This window comes from Corvus moneduloides, chromosome 3 (assembly GCF_009650955.1).
Source record: "Corvus moneduloides isolate bCorMon1 chromosome 3, bCorMon1.pri, whole genome shotgun sequence".
NCBI lineage: Eukaryota > Metazoa > Chordata > Aves > Passeriformes > Corvidae > Corvus > Corvus moneduloides.
In genome coordinates, this window is record NC_045478.1 from 15467670 (window position 1) to 15486450 (window position 18781).

Genomic DNA, 18781 nt, shown 5'->3' on the forward strand with positions numbered 1-18781 from the left:
CACACGACCTGCAAAGCTGACCATTGTGTGATCCCTTTTCCTTTATTTACTTATTAATAGCTCACGTAACTATTTAAGAAAAAAAAACCAAACAAGCAAACCTTATCATGACAAGATTAGAAGCATCACCAAACCAAGCACTGGCAACAACCCCTATGCCACTGGCACAGCTGCTGAGCAGAGCCAGCACCAGTCCCTGCACTCCTGTGCCCTTATCCCAGACACCCCCTGAGCAGGGCTGAGCATTGCTCCCAGAGTGGTCCCTGCAGACAGCTGCTGCTCCAGCCATGTCTCTTCAAGCCAGGGACTGGGCTCCATGGCTGGAGCAGGCAGGTTGGTTCAATCTGAACTCCGGGGCAGTGGCCATAGGACAGCGCCCCACTCATCCCAAATCACCAAGCTCAGAAGCTGGAAGAGCAAATTCAACAGGTTGGCAGGGCCAGCGCTGCCAGCTGGGGCTGCACCCACCCAGCTCTCCTCACCTGCTGGGCACTGAGGAGTCAAGGGACTTGATTTCCCTGGTGCTGGGGAACCACAGGACTCCATTCACCTTTCCCCATGTCACTTCACCCTCTCCAAATTTCCCTCCAGTTTACACTGTTGTTTTCAGCCTGGTGGCAGCAGCCACACGCACAGCATGCTCCATCATCCCTCACTGCTATCAATCCCTGAGCCCAGGGCTGTCTCTCCTCCCCGTGACAAATCCCCAAGAGATCTAAACACTTTCCCACCATGTTCCCACTTGTCAGAGCTGCTGCCAGGCTCAGCCACATACCTTTCCTCTGCCTGGTGCGTGGTTCCCAAACTGCAGTGGTGGTGACTAACCTGCAGGCCAGCTCTAGGCTCAGGATGCCACCTGAGGTGACCAGCGCTGCAGCAGGGACACACAGATTCGGTGCTGTTGACACTGGTCACCAGCTGGTATTGGGACATGCATGTGCAGCCTGCCCACGCTGGAGATGTGACAAAATAAATCCTGCTTGAGCCAGAGGGCACACCAGCCATCCACAAGCTGCATGCAGAGGCATGTACGGATGGATGGGGCAGGGGAGCACTGCCCTGCAGGACGTGCCAAAACCCCTGCTACCACCCCAGCCACAGCAGCTACTGACACTAGCCAAGGGAGGAAAAAAGCCAAATATCCCTTCTGCAGTACTGTTAACTATGCAAAGCTACCCAGTGGTATGGCAGGTTAGTCCAAGGACAAGCAGTTAAACAAGTTCTGAGAACTCATATATTAGATCAGTTAATCTAGTTGAGGCATCATCTAAATATTGTCTAATATTTCATAATTTAATTGTAATAATAGATCCAGTGATCTAAAATACAAACCAACCAAATAGAGGAGCATGTAAGCTCCATGCTCTTGCAAACCCTGGTTAGACAAAAGTTCTGAAGAACTTTTTTCAAGAAGCTGGAGACTGATGCAGAATTCAGCTTTCCCATACAAAAAAAGGTCAGACCTTAAAAGCTTAACTAAATGTTTTCAATATTAGAACCTCAAGTCATGCCCCAGGAAGAAGCACGGAGCTCCATGTAAGGCTGCCTGCCTGGGGAGCTCAGAGCTGCACCTTTGGGGGTTCACCTTCACTTCCTTTAAACTCACTTGAATAGAAAAGGGCTGAGAGGTGTCAGGAGGAGGGACTGCTGGTGCAGACATACACAGACACACCAGGTGAAGGCTGAGGAAAATGGTATCACACTGCCAGGGAAGAGGGGGTAGCAGCTGTTTCTCAGACAGCCCTGCAGCAGATTCTGTCTCATGCTGAGGTTTGCTGATGGCCACACACCAACTGTATGGGGCAAAACTCTGCCCAGTCTTCCAGCAAGCACAAACTCAGGTGGAGATGGGACAGGGCATCCCCCAGCACTGGTGCACCACCCAGTCACAACACACTGCAGCATCTTCCTGCATCTGGGACAAACTCTGCCACCCTGCACAAGAACTACAAATAAGTAAGGAAATAAACTGAAGTTTTCCTGGCCTTTTCCTATCCCACAAATCTTCTGCCACCCACGCTGCTCCCCACCCAGCCCCCAGCATGTTGATGCAAGCCTGGAGGTTGGGAAAATGCCAGCACAGGAGCTGCTCCAGGACAGCAACTGCTGCAGGGGCTAGGAGCCAGTTACAGCAAAAGCTTGTTGAGACATTTTCTGACAGTGAAAAAGAGGAGGTGAACACCACTCCAGACACCATGGCATTAGGATTATCCTGGAGATGTTAGCATGAATTTTGTTTTCAGCTTAGGAAAGTCAATGCCTGCAGCTTCACTGGTGGTCCTGCTACACACCTGATCTTACCCACGGATGTTCTGCTCTCCTGCCAAAGGAAAGGGTCCTATGGAAGCAAATGCTGTACAGCTTCCCCATGCACTGAACTGAACGAGGTCAGCTGGAATAAAGCAGCTGAGAATAGGGTGGCCATTTCTTATGTGGGAATAACAACAGCAAGGCTGGCACAAGGATTGTTTTCTTTTGCAAGGAAAAACTAGGAAACAATCACCAGGGTTTTATAGATACCCTGTCAAAGGAAAATTGAAGGGGTAAGAGCAGATGCATTTGTTATATAAATGACTCATCATTAGAAATGAACATATAAAATTTAATAGCTTGGTTTAAAATACATTTTCAATTAAAAAACAGCAGGCAAAACAAAAAAAATCAGTTTGGTAAAACATACATGACATTGCTGCTACTGTTATAAGACCCGTGTCCCAGAATATCTTATAGTGGAAAACAATCGTCAGATTTAGTTCACATACTTCATTAAGCAGTAAAAAGAAATAACATTCATGTCAATCTTACCTCTATGGAGACTCTAAATCTACTTCCCTGACCCTAGACCAAGTTTCTGCAATAAAACCTCCATTTTCAATAAAAATGTGTAAATATATAGATATGTATTCAATATATCAGGTTTTTTTAAAAAAATTCCCTTGCCATAGTAAAATTATTCCCGTGACAGCTGAAGGGAAGCCCAGGCAGGAGGCTGGTGCTGGCTGGGTACGAGTCCTGTGGCTGCTGTGCTGGCAGTGGATTCCTGTATGGGGTGGCAGGCGTTGGCCAAGTCTCCCCAGCATCGTGCTGCACATCAGCCTCTCTCCTTTGGCCTCCAGCCCACGTGTTCTGGCCGCAAGCCCACAGTCAGAGATGCATCCATGTGGAGTTTGCTCGACTCCAGCCACAGAGCAAAGAGGGGAGCACGCAGTGCCCAGAGCATCGCCAACCCTCTCTTGGGGCTCATCAATGGACGAGAAGAAGAAAGGAGGAGGGAAGAGAATGGGTAATGGAATGAACCAGCTCAGGAGTGATCCAAATACAAATTCCAAAATACTGTATTTCATATAAACCATTAAAAAAGAAGGTGGGGAGGGACTTCAAGTGGTCACCTGGACTCACCACCAAGGGAGAATCAATTACACCTGTGACAGTCCAGAGATACCTTTGCCCAGCCTGGCTCTGAAGACCTTTGGTGCCAAACCACTGCCTCCATGGGCAACCTCCTCTTCTCACTAGAGAAAACTGCCTCGACACCCAGCCTGAACTTCTGCAATTCACAACCACTACTGCTTGTGCTTGCCATGAATAGGGATGACACTTCCATGGGTTGGGAGGCTGCTCCTCTCAACCACTGCATCTGAACATGACCCCTCACCAGCTAAACCATGCAGGCCATCCTCCTCAGAAGCCACAAGCTCTGGCTGAAGGACCACATGGTCTGACCTGTCTGAGACATCTGCAAGGACTCAGCTCTGCTGACAGGGCACCGTGCTCCAGTGGAGGCCTCAGCGATGCCAAGCAGAGCCAAGGCAGGGGGGTGTCTCCTATTTCTTGCAAGTCATGCTCCTGCTGATCAACTCAACATGGCATTTGCCTTCCTCTTCCAAACAACACCATGATGGAGCTGAACAATAGTAGGTTACGATTTGTTAACCATCAAGTAGAATCGTTAATTATTAAGTAAAATCATGTGCTACTTTTCCAGACTATTTCTCCAGTCTTTGCAGGTTGACCTTCATGTCCTAGGTGAGGTATGAGCAGCTTTGTAGTGTCTGAAAACATTATAAACCTCTTTCATTACCCAGATCCCTAACTAAAGCTCTGACACTGGACCTGGCACTCACGTTCATCTGCTCACTATGTAATGGAGGTTTTTGCCTTAGAGCCAAGTGCTGCCCTTTAAATGCTCCTCTCTCACTTGCTGTTAACCAAAGGGTGCCTTTCCTTCATAAGCACATGCACACAAGCAAACAGCACAGAGCAGTACTTTTTGGAGGTGTCTGGCACTCCCAGCTGGGGCTCAGGATGCCTGCTGTGCCCATTGGGTCTCTCCAGCTCAGCAGCTGGTCCATGGTATGCACAGACACCAAGAATGCATAATCTACTTGCAGGCCCTATGCGCTGCTAACACTTGGCCTGCTGAGCCATTTTGCCCCCTTCCTCTCTCAAAAGCCTTGTCTGTGCATTTCCAGTTGTTGACATTCTAGGCCTTGCAAGCTGGCTCCAGCCCATGGGTTCATCCAGCCTGAGCTGCTGGTGTGGGTAGCATCCAGCTGAGCCTTAAGTACACTGCTACAGAAAAAAACCACCCTCCAGGAGACCTTCTTCTTGACCCCCAAAAGCAAGACTTCAAGAGAACTGCATTGCTCAGCTCCTCTTGTGACCCAACTCTCAGACTTGGCCCAAATTACCTCCCAGGACAGCAGTACACAGCTGTTTCAGGACTTAGTGGCAGTTCATGAGAGAAACCAGGACTTCCATTGCCTGCCTGTGCATGAGGATTTAGGAGAGAGCCGGTATCTTTTTCCTTCCACATAGGAAGATCCATGTTTAACAAGCAGGTCTCTTGTGCCTTCTATGAATGTACAAACGTGTGCTCACCTTTGGTGTATGATAAGGGTTTGTCCATTTTTAAATATCTACGTTAAATACGTTTTCTCTGTATATGGCATCCTTTTAGATGGGCTTCATTGCATATATTCACGGTATATACAGAACACCATATTTTATATATATTATATATCGCTTATATGTACACATTTACAAACCTTCAAAAATATATTGCACTTATATACAATATAGCTTCATCTGATGAGAGTTCACACAGTTACTAAGGCGAGTTCTTCATAAGCAAGGCAGTTTTACATTCCCCCCAAACAACACGAGTGATTTCAACAGTCTGCCCTGGTCACAAGTAAACATTATAAAGACTTTTCTCCAACCTGCATGCAACTCCTACTAGTATCAATTAGTAGTTTTGCAGCTCTCCCTAGCAGAAAACAGTCCAGTAAAATGGTATTAGCTGATAACGGGCTCAAACATGGTTACTGAATAGATAAATAAGACATCACCAGGCTAAAAGGCCACCTTCCAGGAGATTTCCCCTCCCGTACCTACTAGTGGTTTATACACTAGTAAAAATATATACATGCTCTCCATTTAATTGCCAATCTTTGCTTGCCCTTTTCAAGTGCAAATAAGGTCATGAGCAAGAAGACAAACACAAATGCATTAAGCAAAACCACTGCTCTGCTCCCCAGAACAAGTCAAACACTTGGCTTTCTTCTGGAGGTGATTAGTGTTTTGCCCAACATACTGAACTATGGGAAAATGCTCACTTGAGACCTTTGTTTAAAATCCACAGAGGATCTGTGATCTTAGATCTCAGTCAGAGTGAGCTTGTAAGATCCTCCAACCTCTTCAATCTGCAGCTGGAAGGTATCTTCATTAGAATAGTGTTTCACAATGTTATCATCCATGTTGACCAGAATTCTGGAAAAACAAAATAGATCAGATATTTTACAGTTCTAAATGCCAAAGAGAGCAAAGGCATCCTCAAACCTAAGAAAGCCTGGACTGCCCAAGGGTAACATAAGATCCCTGCTCATCTCTCTCTGACTCTTTGTTTCCCATAGCAGATCTGGCCGTCCTTACCCAAATGTGCCATCAAGGCTGGCAGCCACACTTCTCAGAGTCTGAATGAAAGAGTTAAATCTGGCTCCTGGACCAGGGAGGGAGAGAGATCTTGGAACTGGCAGAATCCTTCTGAAGCTGCATGCACTTGGGGCTCTGATTGGGTTTGCTTGTCAGTTATGACCTATCAGCACAAAACCCTACAGAGCTCGCAGGGAAGAAAGTACCCATGCTTGGCCACTTCTTCCACTTGCCAGAAAGGTCACATACACACACACAAAAAGCTGTGCTTAGCAGTGGTTTAGATATCAAAAATTCTAAACTTTTGCAGCTGTTCTGGTGGGGTAATTCTGCTATGAAAGCACAACCCTGGAAGGGTGTAATTTTCTGGCAAGAAGGGCTTTGGAGAAGGGGCTAAGACCAAAGTGACTTACAGACAACCCAAGAAAATTATTGAGAAATTAAAAGATAAAACAAAATCAGACAATGTTCAGAAACTCAGTTATTTATGCTACAAAATAAAAAGATGGTGAAGTATGGCCTCTGGGAGAAACAGACACTTCACAACAAAGTTCTCTCCAATTTAGCCCACAGAAAGACAACCAGGGTCTAGTAATTGTAGCCAAATGCAGATATAGTGAGCCCAGTCAACCACTGGAACTAATTTAACATGGGTTGAAGAAGGTTCTTCATCACTGGGAGTCTTTTAACAAACTGAACTCATCTTCCTCTGACATGGTCAACTCTGGTTCAAATAACAATTAGCTCAGAGAGGTTCCATGACTTGTATTTACCCAGAAGTCAGACTACGTATTTCTATAGGACCCTTCCTATAGTCTTCCAGTTTTCAGCTGTGGATGATGTTGGAATGTGTGTACATTGTGTGCACACACACATAACTGCAAATGGCATTTGCACACCTGCAGTGCATGGAAGAATTATACAGCAGATCTGCCCACAGGTCTGAAAAAGGTGTTCATGTTCTTAGGCAGTTGTTGCACAGGTACATACTCACCCTTTTTTACATTTTTTGAAGATTTTTCCTATTTTATCAAAAGGAACATCATACTTGTCAGATATCTAGAACAAAAGAAAGCAATGATTGGTGAAGCAAGGAGACTGCTGTTATTGTCTTTCACTTCCTGTTTTACAGAAAAGAACAACAACAAAAAAAAAGCCTGCAAATGAAGACAACTGCTCTGCCTTATAAAGGCAACACTAAATCCCAAACTATAGTTTAAGTCTACAGATGAGAACTTCTTCTCTGCATTTAGCCAACTTCTGTGCAAAAAATCTAATAATGTTTAAAACCTGTCTACTTACTTCTCATACAGCAACCTCTTCCCCTACACTCAAAAGCCCATCCATTAAAAGCCACTCTACACCCTGACTCTCATTCTCTCATGCTTCTCTGTTCTCTTAGCATACTGAAAACCATTTTTAAATTCAGTGTCAGACAGATCAAGTGAAAACTAGTCATGAGAGTGGCTGAAAGAACAAAATACCAACAGAGAGAAGACCTCTGCTGCTAAAGGCATGAGGCGATCAGAAACATTCCCCTTCTCCAGAAGGTTGACATCAATGTGGAGCCCCAGACACTTACCATGGCACTTCAGTACAACCTCCAGAAAGTCAGGAGGTCAGTAAGCCTGGTTTACTTTGGCAAACTGCTCTATCCCACCGACAGCAAGTACCAAACCAATATACTGCTTTGACATGCAAATGTACAGGGAGGTTCCCCCAAGCTACAGCTCTTGGTTCCTTGCTTTTAGAAATCCAAGTGAAACAACAAAGGTGCAGCTTCACTTCAGGACCACCGGGTAAGGGAGGACTTCACAGCCTTCAATCCCTCTCTCCATTAGCCCTCACCCTCCAGCTGGCAAAGCCTCACAGCCAGGATAAGATAAAAATTCTGGTTTCAGAACTATCTCTAAAATCAACAGTTAGTGGCCAGACCTGCCTGTACACCCCCAAAGCCCCTGTTCCCTGAGCAGAGGCATTAGTCACAGAAAGAGACAGACAGAAACGTCAATTTTGAGCTCATGCCAAACATTACACCATTCCTTGGACTTAAGCTCTGTACTTCCCTTGCTCTGCGCAGCAGCAGGGATAGTGGAAGGCTATTTTGGAAGTCAAGCACCAGAGAACAATTTCACACGTGTGCACAGATATATAAAAGCCTTCAGCAACACACAGAAGCTGGGACTTGGAGCCCTGCATTACTGGCTTGTGAAAGGGCAGTGGAGGCCCCCAAACATGGCTTTGAAACAAACCCAAGCCACTGGACACATTCTGAAAATCACTCCATCTTCTAACTAAAGTACCCTCTCTGACAAGAGGAACATCCAATCATCAAGTTTGACACACCTGAATTTTCAGGAAGGCTTCTTACACTCAGACCCCACAGAAGTGAGGTAAGGTACTTAAAAGAGAAGCTTCCTGAATTCCCTTAATAATAAATTAAAGCATTATTTGCATTAATTTCCACGTTATTGAAAGGAAATCTTCCTTATTCTCCTTATCCAGAAGAGCAGAAATATGTGGACACAAGCTGTGACTGAAAGTCTGACTCCTGTGACTGGCCAGTGTGTAAGGACTGGGTAGCCAGGGTTTTTTCTCAAGGACTATAAACCAACCTTGTTACTTACCGCTTCCATTAGGCCTTTCAGAGATGGTGTCTTTAACATTAGTGCATCAAAGACTTCCTCTGATTCTTTTCGGACATAGAGCAACACTGGAAAGCAATTTGGAGAGGAATTAACTGTGCAATTGCTTCTCAGGAAAGATCTGTGTCCCACAGTGACTAAGCACATGGGTACATCCACTGAGAATCTTAGGAAGAAATATACATACATACATTCAATATCGACTTAAAACTGTAGCACAAACATGCACAACTAGGTTAGCTCAAAACTTACTCCTTCCACATAAAGCCACTGTATGCTCAAGCATCTTTCCTGTCAAAATACTTTCACATTTTATTTTCTCTATTATTAGAAAAAAAAAAAAAGGTTGTATTTGAAACAAAGAAAGGAGGAACAAAAACCACAAATCTTGGAGACTCTTGGGTTCCTCCTTATCTCACAGTCATTTGCCATGAGACTTCTCACAATCAAATGATTTGACAGATGCTATCACAGCAGGTGAAGCCATCCTGGCCACCTCCTCATTTTTAAATAATTTATTTGTACAGTTCTCTGCTCCTCCTACGCTGTCTCATCTTTCCTCCTACCCCTTGCTGTGTTCCAGTAATACTCATACCACCACAGCTGAAATACAATGCAGGCTTGGTCTCCTGCGAGGAGGGGAACCAAAGAGCAAGAACCCCAATTAGGTGAGCATCCCTAGCGTTCTCAAGCTAGCATAGACTCCCTGTATGTAACATCAGCCTCATTAAAAACTGCATTAAGGCTGAGGAATAAGCCAGGAGAGCAAGAAAGCTTGGACTTTAACAGCTTTGCTGTCTTTAATCCATCTTCTAATGACTAGGTATTGCAGCCTGGATTGTTTGCAAGGGTTCATCAGCCACAGCTTTGACACACCTGCAACATGGAACAATTACTGGCATTTCTAATTGAACAAGGTGAACTCAGGACAGCACAGCACCTTGATGCATTTCCCAATTTTCCTGCTAAAGGCAGGTTTAACAAGGGAGGACTGTAGATTTGAGAAAGGAAGACAGGACACATACTCTCAGTTACAGCACAGATGAGAGTCAGCCAAAGAAGAGAGAATCCCATGGGCCTTGTTTTATGGCATACAGCAACATGGAAAAACAAAAAGTCTGATTTCCTTCTATAAAATTCATCCTTCCTTACTAGTTTATCCAGACTGCAGAAGTGCAGCCCCACTGTGGTCAGACTTGCTAGACTTAGCATTTTCTGCTTCACAGGTTTAATACTTTGTTGTGGTCTTTCCACACACAACTGTCATCAAGCAGGCACACCACCTCCAACATCCCAAAGGGACCTCTGACCTCCATCCACAACACCACAGCAACATTAAATTGCAACGACTGAAACTCAGTTAAAAATTAGCAGAATATTCTCTTATCTTAGCTTTCAGAGGTGAACATACCATTTCCTGGCACCATGAAAGATGCAACAGTGTTATATCCAGAACCAGTTCTGGTGTTCATTGCTCCTGGAGGAGATTTCCAGAGCATTTTGTAGCAGACTACATGATGAATTCTCTCCCCCAGTCCATTAGGAATACTGGTAAGCTGCTCACCTCCTCTTGACTCTCTTTTCTTATAGGTTCAGAGCCAATTACTGTCTGAGTTGGCAGAAATCCCCAGAAATTCTCACAACGTACAAGATTTGCACAGCTGAACCACATCCTGATACATGAACTGTCATACTCAAAGCCAGAAAAATCAAGCTCAAGTATACATCAATATGAATTAAAAAATTCATTAATGCATTTCTCTATCATGATGGACAAATACTCCAAACATTCAGTTTCTGAAAGAAGAAAATACCTCTTTTTGGCTCTTCTATTCTGGACATCTTATTTGGAGTAGCAATAAAGTCCTCTTCACCAATATAAGCTCCTCTCTTCAGGTTGGAGCTGTCATTGACAGGGCAAAAAGTCAGCAGTGGTACAATTACAGGGACTTATCCCTCTGTCTGAGGGCAAGGTGTCAGGAGGTCGAAGGGCAGCTCTTACCTTTCACCCTCTAGTTCTTCTGAAGCAACAGGAAGGACCTTTAAAAACAAAGGGGAGATTTTGTGAATATTTCATCCAGAACTAGAATTCATTTTCTCTTATAATCTTTTGATGCTCAATCTTCCAAAAGCCAGTAAGCATCTTCTTTACCTTTTTTCATAAAAAATATTAAAGGATCTCAAATGAGAGACAGGAACAAAGAGGAGCTAACCATCTTTCTACCTGGACTGGTGTAGAGTCTTCTGACAAAACTCAGCACTAGGGCCTTTGTAGGAAAACATGCAGGACTGTCGGCCTTAGGGATACAAGTTTATTCTCCATCCCTGTCAGGAGCTCAGACAATGCTCTTAGAAAGTAGAGTTTAGATGCTGTGAGAGCATGGCAGAACTCTCAGCACAGGAAAGTTCAAGATTTTGAAACCTGGTTGCATGCTAATTTTTTCCCTTCCAGTTTCTTGTAAGCTGGAACTTTCCAGGAATGCTGAGGCAGGGCGCTCTGGCAGGGGATCACAGAGCTGACATGTGCCAGTTCCACAGGATAGATTTTCACCCTGCAGCAGGCATCTGGAGGAGCCTGTGCTGCACAACAGCACACCAGGATCCCAAGGGATGTTACAAGAGAAAACCAGCCTGCAGTTCATGCAATGGAAATGCTGTGGAAAAATTTTTTCAGGTTCACAGAAACTGGACTTGATAGGAAAACAATTTGATGATAAAACATCCCCAGTTAACTCCAGCCAATATACCTTGGAGCAACACCTCTTGCCCACATGAGACTCAGCCTGCATTTGATTACAGCACTGCTGCAGTCTGACATTCTGTATGTACATATGCACACACAGCATCCCAGGCCTTTTGCAAATATATGCCAGAGCCTCCTCATCCCCACACCCATGAGCTTTACTCACATGAGCCCCACGCTGCAGGTTTGCAAAGTGAACATCAGGAATGAAGAGTACAGGCTGAGTGTCTAGGTCCATGAAGGGCTTGAAGATGGTGATGTCAGTACGTTTGTGTGAGGGAAGCATGGGCACTTTGACATCAGAAACTGAGGAGACAAAGATCGGGATAGAGGATACTGAAGGCCCTGATGGGGCCCTACGTCATTTAAAAGGTACACACGCTACTGAACAAGGGTACTCTGCAGTGAGGGTTAAAGCAAAAAGCTCCTGTGGTAAAGGAGTTTGAACTTTGGTTGTCTACCTCTCAACTGAGGGCCTGGGCCCTGAGGAAACAGCTTGTTTCACAGAGTAGTCAAAGCTTTCTCCATCTCTCCAACTGAGCTGCTCAGTTTTGTTCAAATATTAATTAGGATGGACAACAATCTAGCACTCATCCCAACAGAGGAACCAAGGTCTTCCATCTACCAAGTAAGCCATCCAAACAGAGGGCAAACACTAGTCCCTGCCCCACCTTCTCCCTATCCATTCCCTCAAAAGCTTGCTGGTGTTCCTATATCAGGAAGGTAGAAAGAAGACAAAGGGAGAACTTGCGTGCTCCCAATTGGGAGCATCTATCTCAAAGAGACAGCACCACAGGAGCACTATACTACAGAGACAGTACAAATACTGGTTTGTGCAAGTCGTTGAAGTTACATTTTGATTCCACACTTTCAAGTTTCCCATTTTGGTTCCTCTCGTTGTTCATCCTGGTCACCTCAGGGTAACAGCCCCTAGTCCATTCCCCCTGGGATCAACACTATCTCCCACACAGCACTCTGGCTCCCACAAGGCACCAGCTGATGTGACACAACCCACCAAGAGGACAGATTTCATCCACAAAGACTCTCTGAGGAGAAAGTGAGGCAGGAGGTGCCTTAAACTGCACCTCAGATATAGTCATGTAGTCATGTCAAACTACCACAGCTGAAGACTTTATTTTACCAAGTGGAAACATATCCATCTGAGGTCAAACCAAGTGCAAACAAAACAAATGTTTTTCAAACAAAACCATTTCTCATGTCCTCAGCAGAAAATACACTATTATCTCCTTGCAAAACCGATTTTTTTGAAGATCGCTCAATTCCTGTAAAAATAACTTTGACCAAAGGCCACCAACTGTTTCTGCTGTTGAAGAGTTCATGTACGTGTGGCATTTGCAATCCTGGAGGTGAGCATAACTGCTTATGGCTTAAAAGAATCAAAAACTTCCCACATAAGAGCTAAAAAGCAAAGGATCGCACTTTCCAGGAAAATAGGGGGCTCATCAGGCTAAGCCCAAGCCTAGAAAATTAACATTGGAAAGCAGCTCTTGTAAAATCATCAAATCCTGGAAATGTGTACTGAAACTGTCTTCCCTTTCCAGCCATTATGCAAAGGGCTGCATACAGTAATCTTTTGGGAGCTGCTGGGGCTACTACGTTTGTGAAACACAAACAGTGTGCTAAACTGCCTCTCATGATGTATTTCAAAAAAAACCAAAACCCCAGCCCTTTCCACAACTGCCCTTGAGCAAACAGGTTCCCTTCAGCATTATCTTCTGAAGCTGCTCCAGCAGCCTGTACCTGCTGTGTCAGGAAAATCCTGCCCAGCGAGCTGAGAGGTGCATGCTGGCTCAACCAGTTGGGCTGGTAACAGCACATGGAGCAGAGCAAGTGAGAGCACGCGCCTGCCCCGTGCCAACGAAGAACAGGGAGATACAGCTTCCACTAAGCAGCTCTGCTGGTGAATAACCAGTCATCCAAAGACAGGATCTGTCATCTGCAGCAGCTAAAGGAAGATGCTCAGCAGGAAGAAACTCTTCATCCTTTACATACCACAGTGCTGAGGTCTCCACATGCTTCACATGTGCAGAAACTTTGAAATTACTTGCTAAGGACCACTTCGCTCTAGAAGAGTGAGCATAGGGCTGAGAGGCTAGAGGCTCAGCCCCAAGGCTGCCATGGCCTTGCTGAGGAGCTGTAAACACATTTTTAATGTAAGTTAAAGCCTAAGTTTAGGATAAAGCTGAAAATACCTGGAACAGATTGTTCTCACTGCCACCTGGATTGTGAGGGGCTCCAGCACTGCCCAAAATCCCACCCTCACCCCACCACTTCAACTACTACAACCCATACTTGATTGGATACACAGAAGGACCCTGTCTCGGACAGAAACAACTATACAGAATGAAGCCCTAAATGACCCAGTGTGTTGCAAAACACAGTGTCTGTTCCATAAGGAACTGCTTATAACAAGCACTAGTCCACACAGGATAAAAATTGACTTGAGAGTTCTACTGCACAAGCTATTTCTAGCCAAAATGAAATCCAGTATTAAAATACTGACGGAATAAGTTCTACTTACAGGCATTCAACTGAGAGCTGGGATCAGTGCACTTGCCTTTTCTTTTGCTTTGCTTTCGCTCTTCATCCCTGATCTTCCTCTCTGCTCCCTGTCAGACAAGAGAGGGAAAGGAATGGGGGAGTGAAGAAGAGAGGAGGGGGTGAGAGAGAAAGAGAGGTATTTTTATTTTTTTGAGGTTTTTTCAGCTGCAGAGGCAGGAACACCAATTCTTCCAGAGCTGTGTTTGCGGAGGTCAGTTCCACAGCACCCGAGCTGCAGGTTTGCCAGTGTGCCAACTCTGAGATCTGCTTACTTTTGAGTCCTATCATCTAATGAAATCCAACAACCATATCCAAGATGTAAACACTTGCTTTTCTTTCAAGTCAGATGCACATACGATGACAAAAGATACCCACATCTTACAATTGTGTAACAATTGTACAAAGCATTAGATAAAAATATAGTTGAAGTGTTTAAAACAATAAAGATTTGCAGGTTCCCCCAGTTTAGGAGTTCACTCAATTGTCATTAAAATCTACAGAAGTCACACCACACTTGGATCACCAAGCGCAAGATACCTCCTGCACATTTCACACAGAGCCTGCAGCAGTTGCACCAGCCTTCACTGAGCTCAAGCTGCAGATGTGTATTGCTTTAAAGCAGGGACTATTTCTTCTCTTTTTATCAGGGCCAGGCCATGGTGGAACCCACAGATCCCTAGCTGGGTTCACGCCTGCACTGTTCCTGGCCTTCCAAACCAAGCAGTAGAAGGTACAGTGCCATATTGCCATACTTTCTGCAAGATGCAGACAGCCATGATGGAGAGAGAGAAGGAAGGAAGAAGCTTTGGAATAGTGGTCATTCCTCCAGCTCTGCCCAGATCTCACATGTGACTGTGAGTTAAGTCAGGGATGTTACGTTTCCAGCTGCACGAAGCGATAAGCCCACAGGAGATCCCCAACACTCAATCCTGGTGCTACCACCAGATCACCAAAACTGGTATACACAAGTTCTACCTGTCTCCCAACACCCTCCTGCAAAGCAGGGCAAAAGGTAACAGTTATCTGGCCACACCAAGCCCTTATTTCTCATTCCCTCCCCTTCAAAGCTGCCAAAACACATCCACGTCCTTGTATGGTGCTGGAGGAAGACTCGATTAGCTATGGCAAATAAGGTGTTAAAACTCCTGTGGCATGGGGTGGGAATCCATGCCTAATGGTGCACATGAGAAGGGGAGCAGCCCTCCTTACTTCCCAGTAAATCAACACTCTATAGATGCCAGGCTGCCTATGTCTGCTGGTAGCACTGGGCTCATCTGCACAAGCAATAAAAAGGAAAACTAGCCAAGATATTTGATACACGTTAATATGTATCATCTTTTCTCCCACCCAATGAGAAGGAAAAAAGCAGCTTCAGGCAGCTGTGGTAAAAAAGAGAAAAAAATTACACACGAAGACACAGGCATTGCCAGGTTTGCTTGACCCCATAAAGCTGATATGGTGCGCTACAGTGAAGACATCCCACCTAAACCTCAGCACAGCTGGACGTGAACTCCTCTGTGTCATCCCTTACCAGAGCAGTCACAACATCTCAGCTTGACAACAGAAAGATCAGATTTGGCTCCAGATCTGATTTTTACCTTTCATGCGGAAGTAATAAAGTTGTGCTACTCAAACACTGTGCTACAGAACAACATCTGCTTCCTTCTGGAGAGCATGCTGATTCAGCAAGAGCACACATTTTGAGAAAACCTCTGCCTTCCCATTCCCTGCTTGAAAGTCAACTTGATACAGGCTACTGGGGCCCAGGTAAATACATGTCAAATCCCACATTAAAAAAAAAAAAAAAAGTAAGTTATGTCTTGATAACACGCTTTTCTGCCCTGCCAGCAGAGCTCAGGGAGCAGTGGTTTCAAACTGAAAGAGGGTAGTTTTATATTGGACATAAGGAGAACATTTTTTATGGTGAAGGTGGTGAGGTGCTGGAACAGGTTGACCAGAGAAGCTGTGTATACCCCATCCCTGGAAGTGTTCAAGGCCAGGTTGGATGGGGCCTTTGAGTAACCTGGTCTAGTGGAAGTTGTCCCCAGCCATGGCGGAGATCTAGACTAGACGACCTTTAAAGGTGCTTTGCAACCCAAACCATTCTGTAATCATGCAACTGAAGGAACAGTCTCCACGTTGCTGCCCATTCACATCAATGCTCCAGCAGCCTTGCACCCACTATTTCCTTCCAACAGCATCTCACTCATTTGTTCCTACCATCCCATGAAAGCCTTCCCACAGCACTGCCCATCGCTGCCAGAGTAAACAGCAGATCCCAGAGGGAAACACGAGCTGTAGTCTGTGAAACCCCGGATTTAATTTTCCTCATGTGGATGCACAGCTAAGGTACCATTCAGAGCAGAGGTCTTCCTCCTCTGGGACAGGTCAGCCCTATCCCTGCTCAGCCCAAATATTGCTGGGCCAAGCCTGAAGGAAGCTTGTGCCATAAAATTCTACAGGATGATACCATTATGCCCATACTGCTTTACTCAGGTCCTGAAATGACACAAGAGTAGATGAAAACCAAACATCCTGGGCACTGCAAGCACAGCCTTGACAAAGGAATAGAGGAGACATCTGTGTTAGGTGGCCACAATATCATAATTTTCTGTTGGTTTGGGGTTTTTTTCCAACAGACCTCCACACCATAGACTTGGCCCTCCATGAAGAAAATATGGGTAACAGAACTTCTACAGGTATGAATGATCACATGGGGACGAACACATTCTGGGCTGTAACAGGTGTGGATATCATAGTAACAATGGTCCTATAAACATTCTAAAGCAGCTGGCTGATTACACAAGATTCAATACATGGCAGAAAATACGTGCTTTTTCTGAAATGCCAATGCTCTTATAGGAGCCTGGAGCAACCAGCCAGCATTAGGGTCCGTAAGTACATGGGGTTGTGTATGGTATGATAGCATGCAGGGGCTACAGGCATGGCTTCTCTGAGAGGGTGTTTATTCCAAGAAGCAGGCTCCCTCATGCCCAACAGAGCCAATGCCAGTCAGCTCAAGATGGCCACTTGGCTACCCAATGGGGGTAGTGCCTCTGGGCTTATGTACTTAAAAAAGGGAAAAAATGTTCTGCAGCAACAGTCAGAAGTGAAGCGAGAATACGTGAAAGAAAAAGCTCTGCAGATATCAAGGTCAGTGCAGAAGGGGGAAGCCAGGCACTGGAGCAGAGATTCCCCTGCAGCCTGTGGTACAGCCCACGGCGACACAGCTGTGCCCCTGCAGCCCATGGAGGCACATGGTGCAGCAGAGATCCACCTGCAGCCTGTGGAAGGCCCCACACCAGAGCAGGTGGATACCCAAAGGAAGCTGTGATTCTGTGGGAAGTCTGTGCTGGAGCAGGGTTCTGGCAGGACTTGTGGCCCTGTGGGGCACCAACACTGGAGCAGCCTGTTCCTGAAGGACTGCACCCCACGGAAGGGACCCCCAACTGAAGCAGTTTGTGAAGAAACATAGCCTGTGGGAAGGATTCATGTTGAAGAAGTTTGTGGGAACTGTCTTCCATGGGAGGGACCCCATGCTGAAGCCTGGAAAGGGTGTGAGGAGCCCTCCCCCTGAGGAGAAAGGAGCATCAGAGATGTGTAGTGAACTGACCACAGCCCCCATTCCCCATCTCCCTCTTCCCTTGCAGCAGTGCAGGGGGATAATTAGGGAGTGAAGTTGAACCTGGAAAGAAGAGAAGGGTGAAAGGAAAGTACTTTGAGATTCAGTTTTATTTTTTATTATCCTGTTCTGATTTTGCTTTACATTTCTCCTTCCTTTCTTCCCTCCTCTTTTAATTCAGGTACAATTTGCAAAGTATCTGGAAGAATAAAGCAGGAGAGTAAGTCAAAATCCCAAATGGAAATAAAAAATGCACTGGCATTACTGTATTACTAGATTTGCTGAAATTTCTGCCATAGCTTGAAGGAAGCCATTGGAGTCTATGTGCTGACTACACATCTGCCTTTTTATTAACCAACTTGTCTTACTAGCAGTGGCACAAGCCTGTCAGTCATTTTAGTATTGTGTCAGTAATTGACTGGACAATTTAGGAGTAAAAGATTCCCCTCTACCCTGCAGCAAGTCTGTGCTCTCTGTATTGCAGAGAATACAGGTTGATAGCACACAAGACTCCCAGATTACTTTGGTGAAAAAACTTCAGATGATACACTTGCCTCAATCTCATCTTGAAGCAGGAAAAAGAATAGAGAAAAAGAAGGAAAAATAAAGGCCTGAAGAAAGCTCATGAGACCCCAGCCTCTTAGGCTTACTGGCAAGTCTTAGCAAAGGCTCTCCAGAGCCATCTTAAAGTCCCTGTAAATTCTTTGCAGAAAGCATCTCAACAGCAGCAGCTACAGGCAGCTCTCCCAGGCATGCAGGAAGGCACAGGGACCTATTTAAAAGCCTATAGATGGACAACAGAATGTGGCAGGGTGAGTTAATGGAATGCTACAGCAGGGGCACAGTGCAGAGGGCACCATGTATTTTGGGGGTAAGCAGAGACAGAACAATGGTGCACAAGAATCCTTGTGTTGGTGTCCTGGGGAACACCAGGCAAGACTACACAGTGTGTGACCGGGGCAAAGCCAGCACAGGACTGGAGAGGGGGGTTACAGGCCTGCCTCAGCCCTGCGGCTGCACAGACAGGCATTTGAGGTATCACCTGTAAGAGTCCGCCCTATGAAGATGGAGTCAGGATTCAAAGAATGAGAGGTCCAAATCAAGCAGGGTATCAGCAAATAGGAAGTCAACATGGTTCACAAAAATCAAAAGGACTGGGGAAGTCCAGGAAGCATTTATCATAGCCTACAACAATCTTGGTCTCTCTGGAAATAACATTACACATTACTTGCCCTGGACTTTCAAAAGACTGCTCAGACAGGAACAGGTTATGAA

At 45.4% G+C, this 18781-nt stretch overlaps 1 protein-coding gene across 4 annotated transcripts in view; it reads right to left on the reverse strand.

The window, feature by feature from the left end:
- Positions 1 to 2581: 2581 nt before the first annotated feature.
- Positions 2582 to 18781, reverse strand: part of GRHL1 (grainyhead like transcription factor 1) — a 41596-nt gene continuing 25396 nt past the window's right edge. For 2 of the 4 annotated variants that reach the window (XM_032104296.1, XM_032104295.1), the window contains exons 10-16: positions 13901 to 13952; positions 11489 to 11628; positions 10582 to 10619; positions 10394 to 10482; positions 8562 to 8647; positions 6929 to 6993; positions 2582 to 5772 (exon numbers count right to left, since the gene is read on the reverse strand). In XM_032104296.1, coding sequence (XP_031960187.1) covers positions 5658 to 5772; positions 6929 to 6993; positions 8562 to 8647; positions 10394 to 10482; positions 10582 to 10619; positions 11489 to 11628; positions 13901 to 13952 — 585 coding nt within the window. In that variant the 3' untranslated portion in view covers positions 2582 to 5657. Of the gene's footprint in view, positions 5773 to 6928; positions 6994 to 8561; positions 8648 to 10393; positions 10483 to 10581; positions 10620 to 11488; positions 11629 to 13864; positions 13953 to 18781 lie in introns of all 4 variants that reach the window. The other 2 variants (XM_032104294.1, XM_032104293.1) reach the window with 1 other exon arrangement.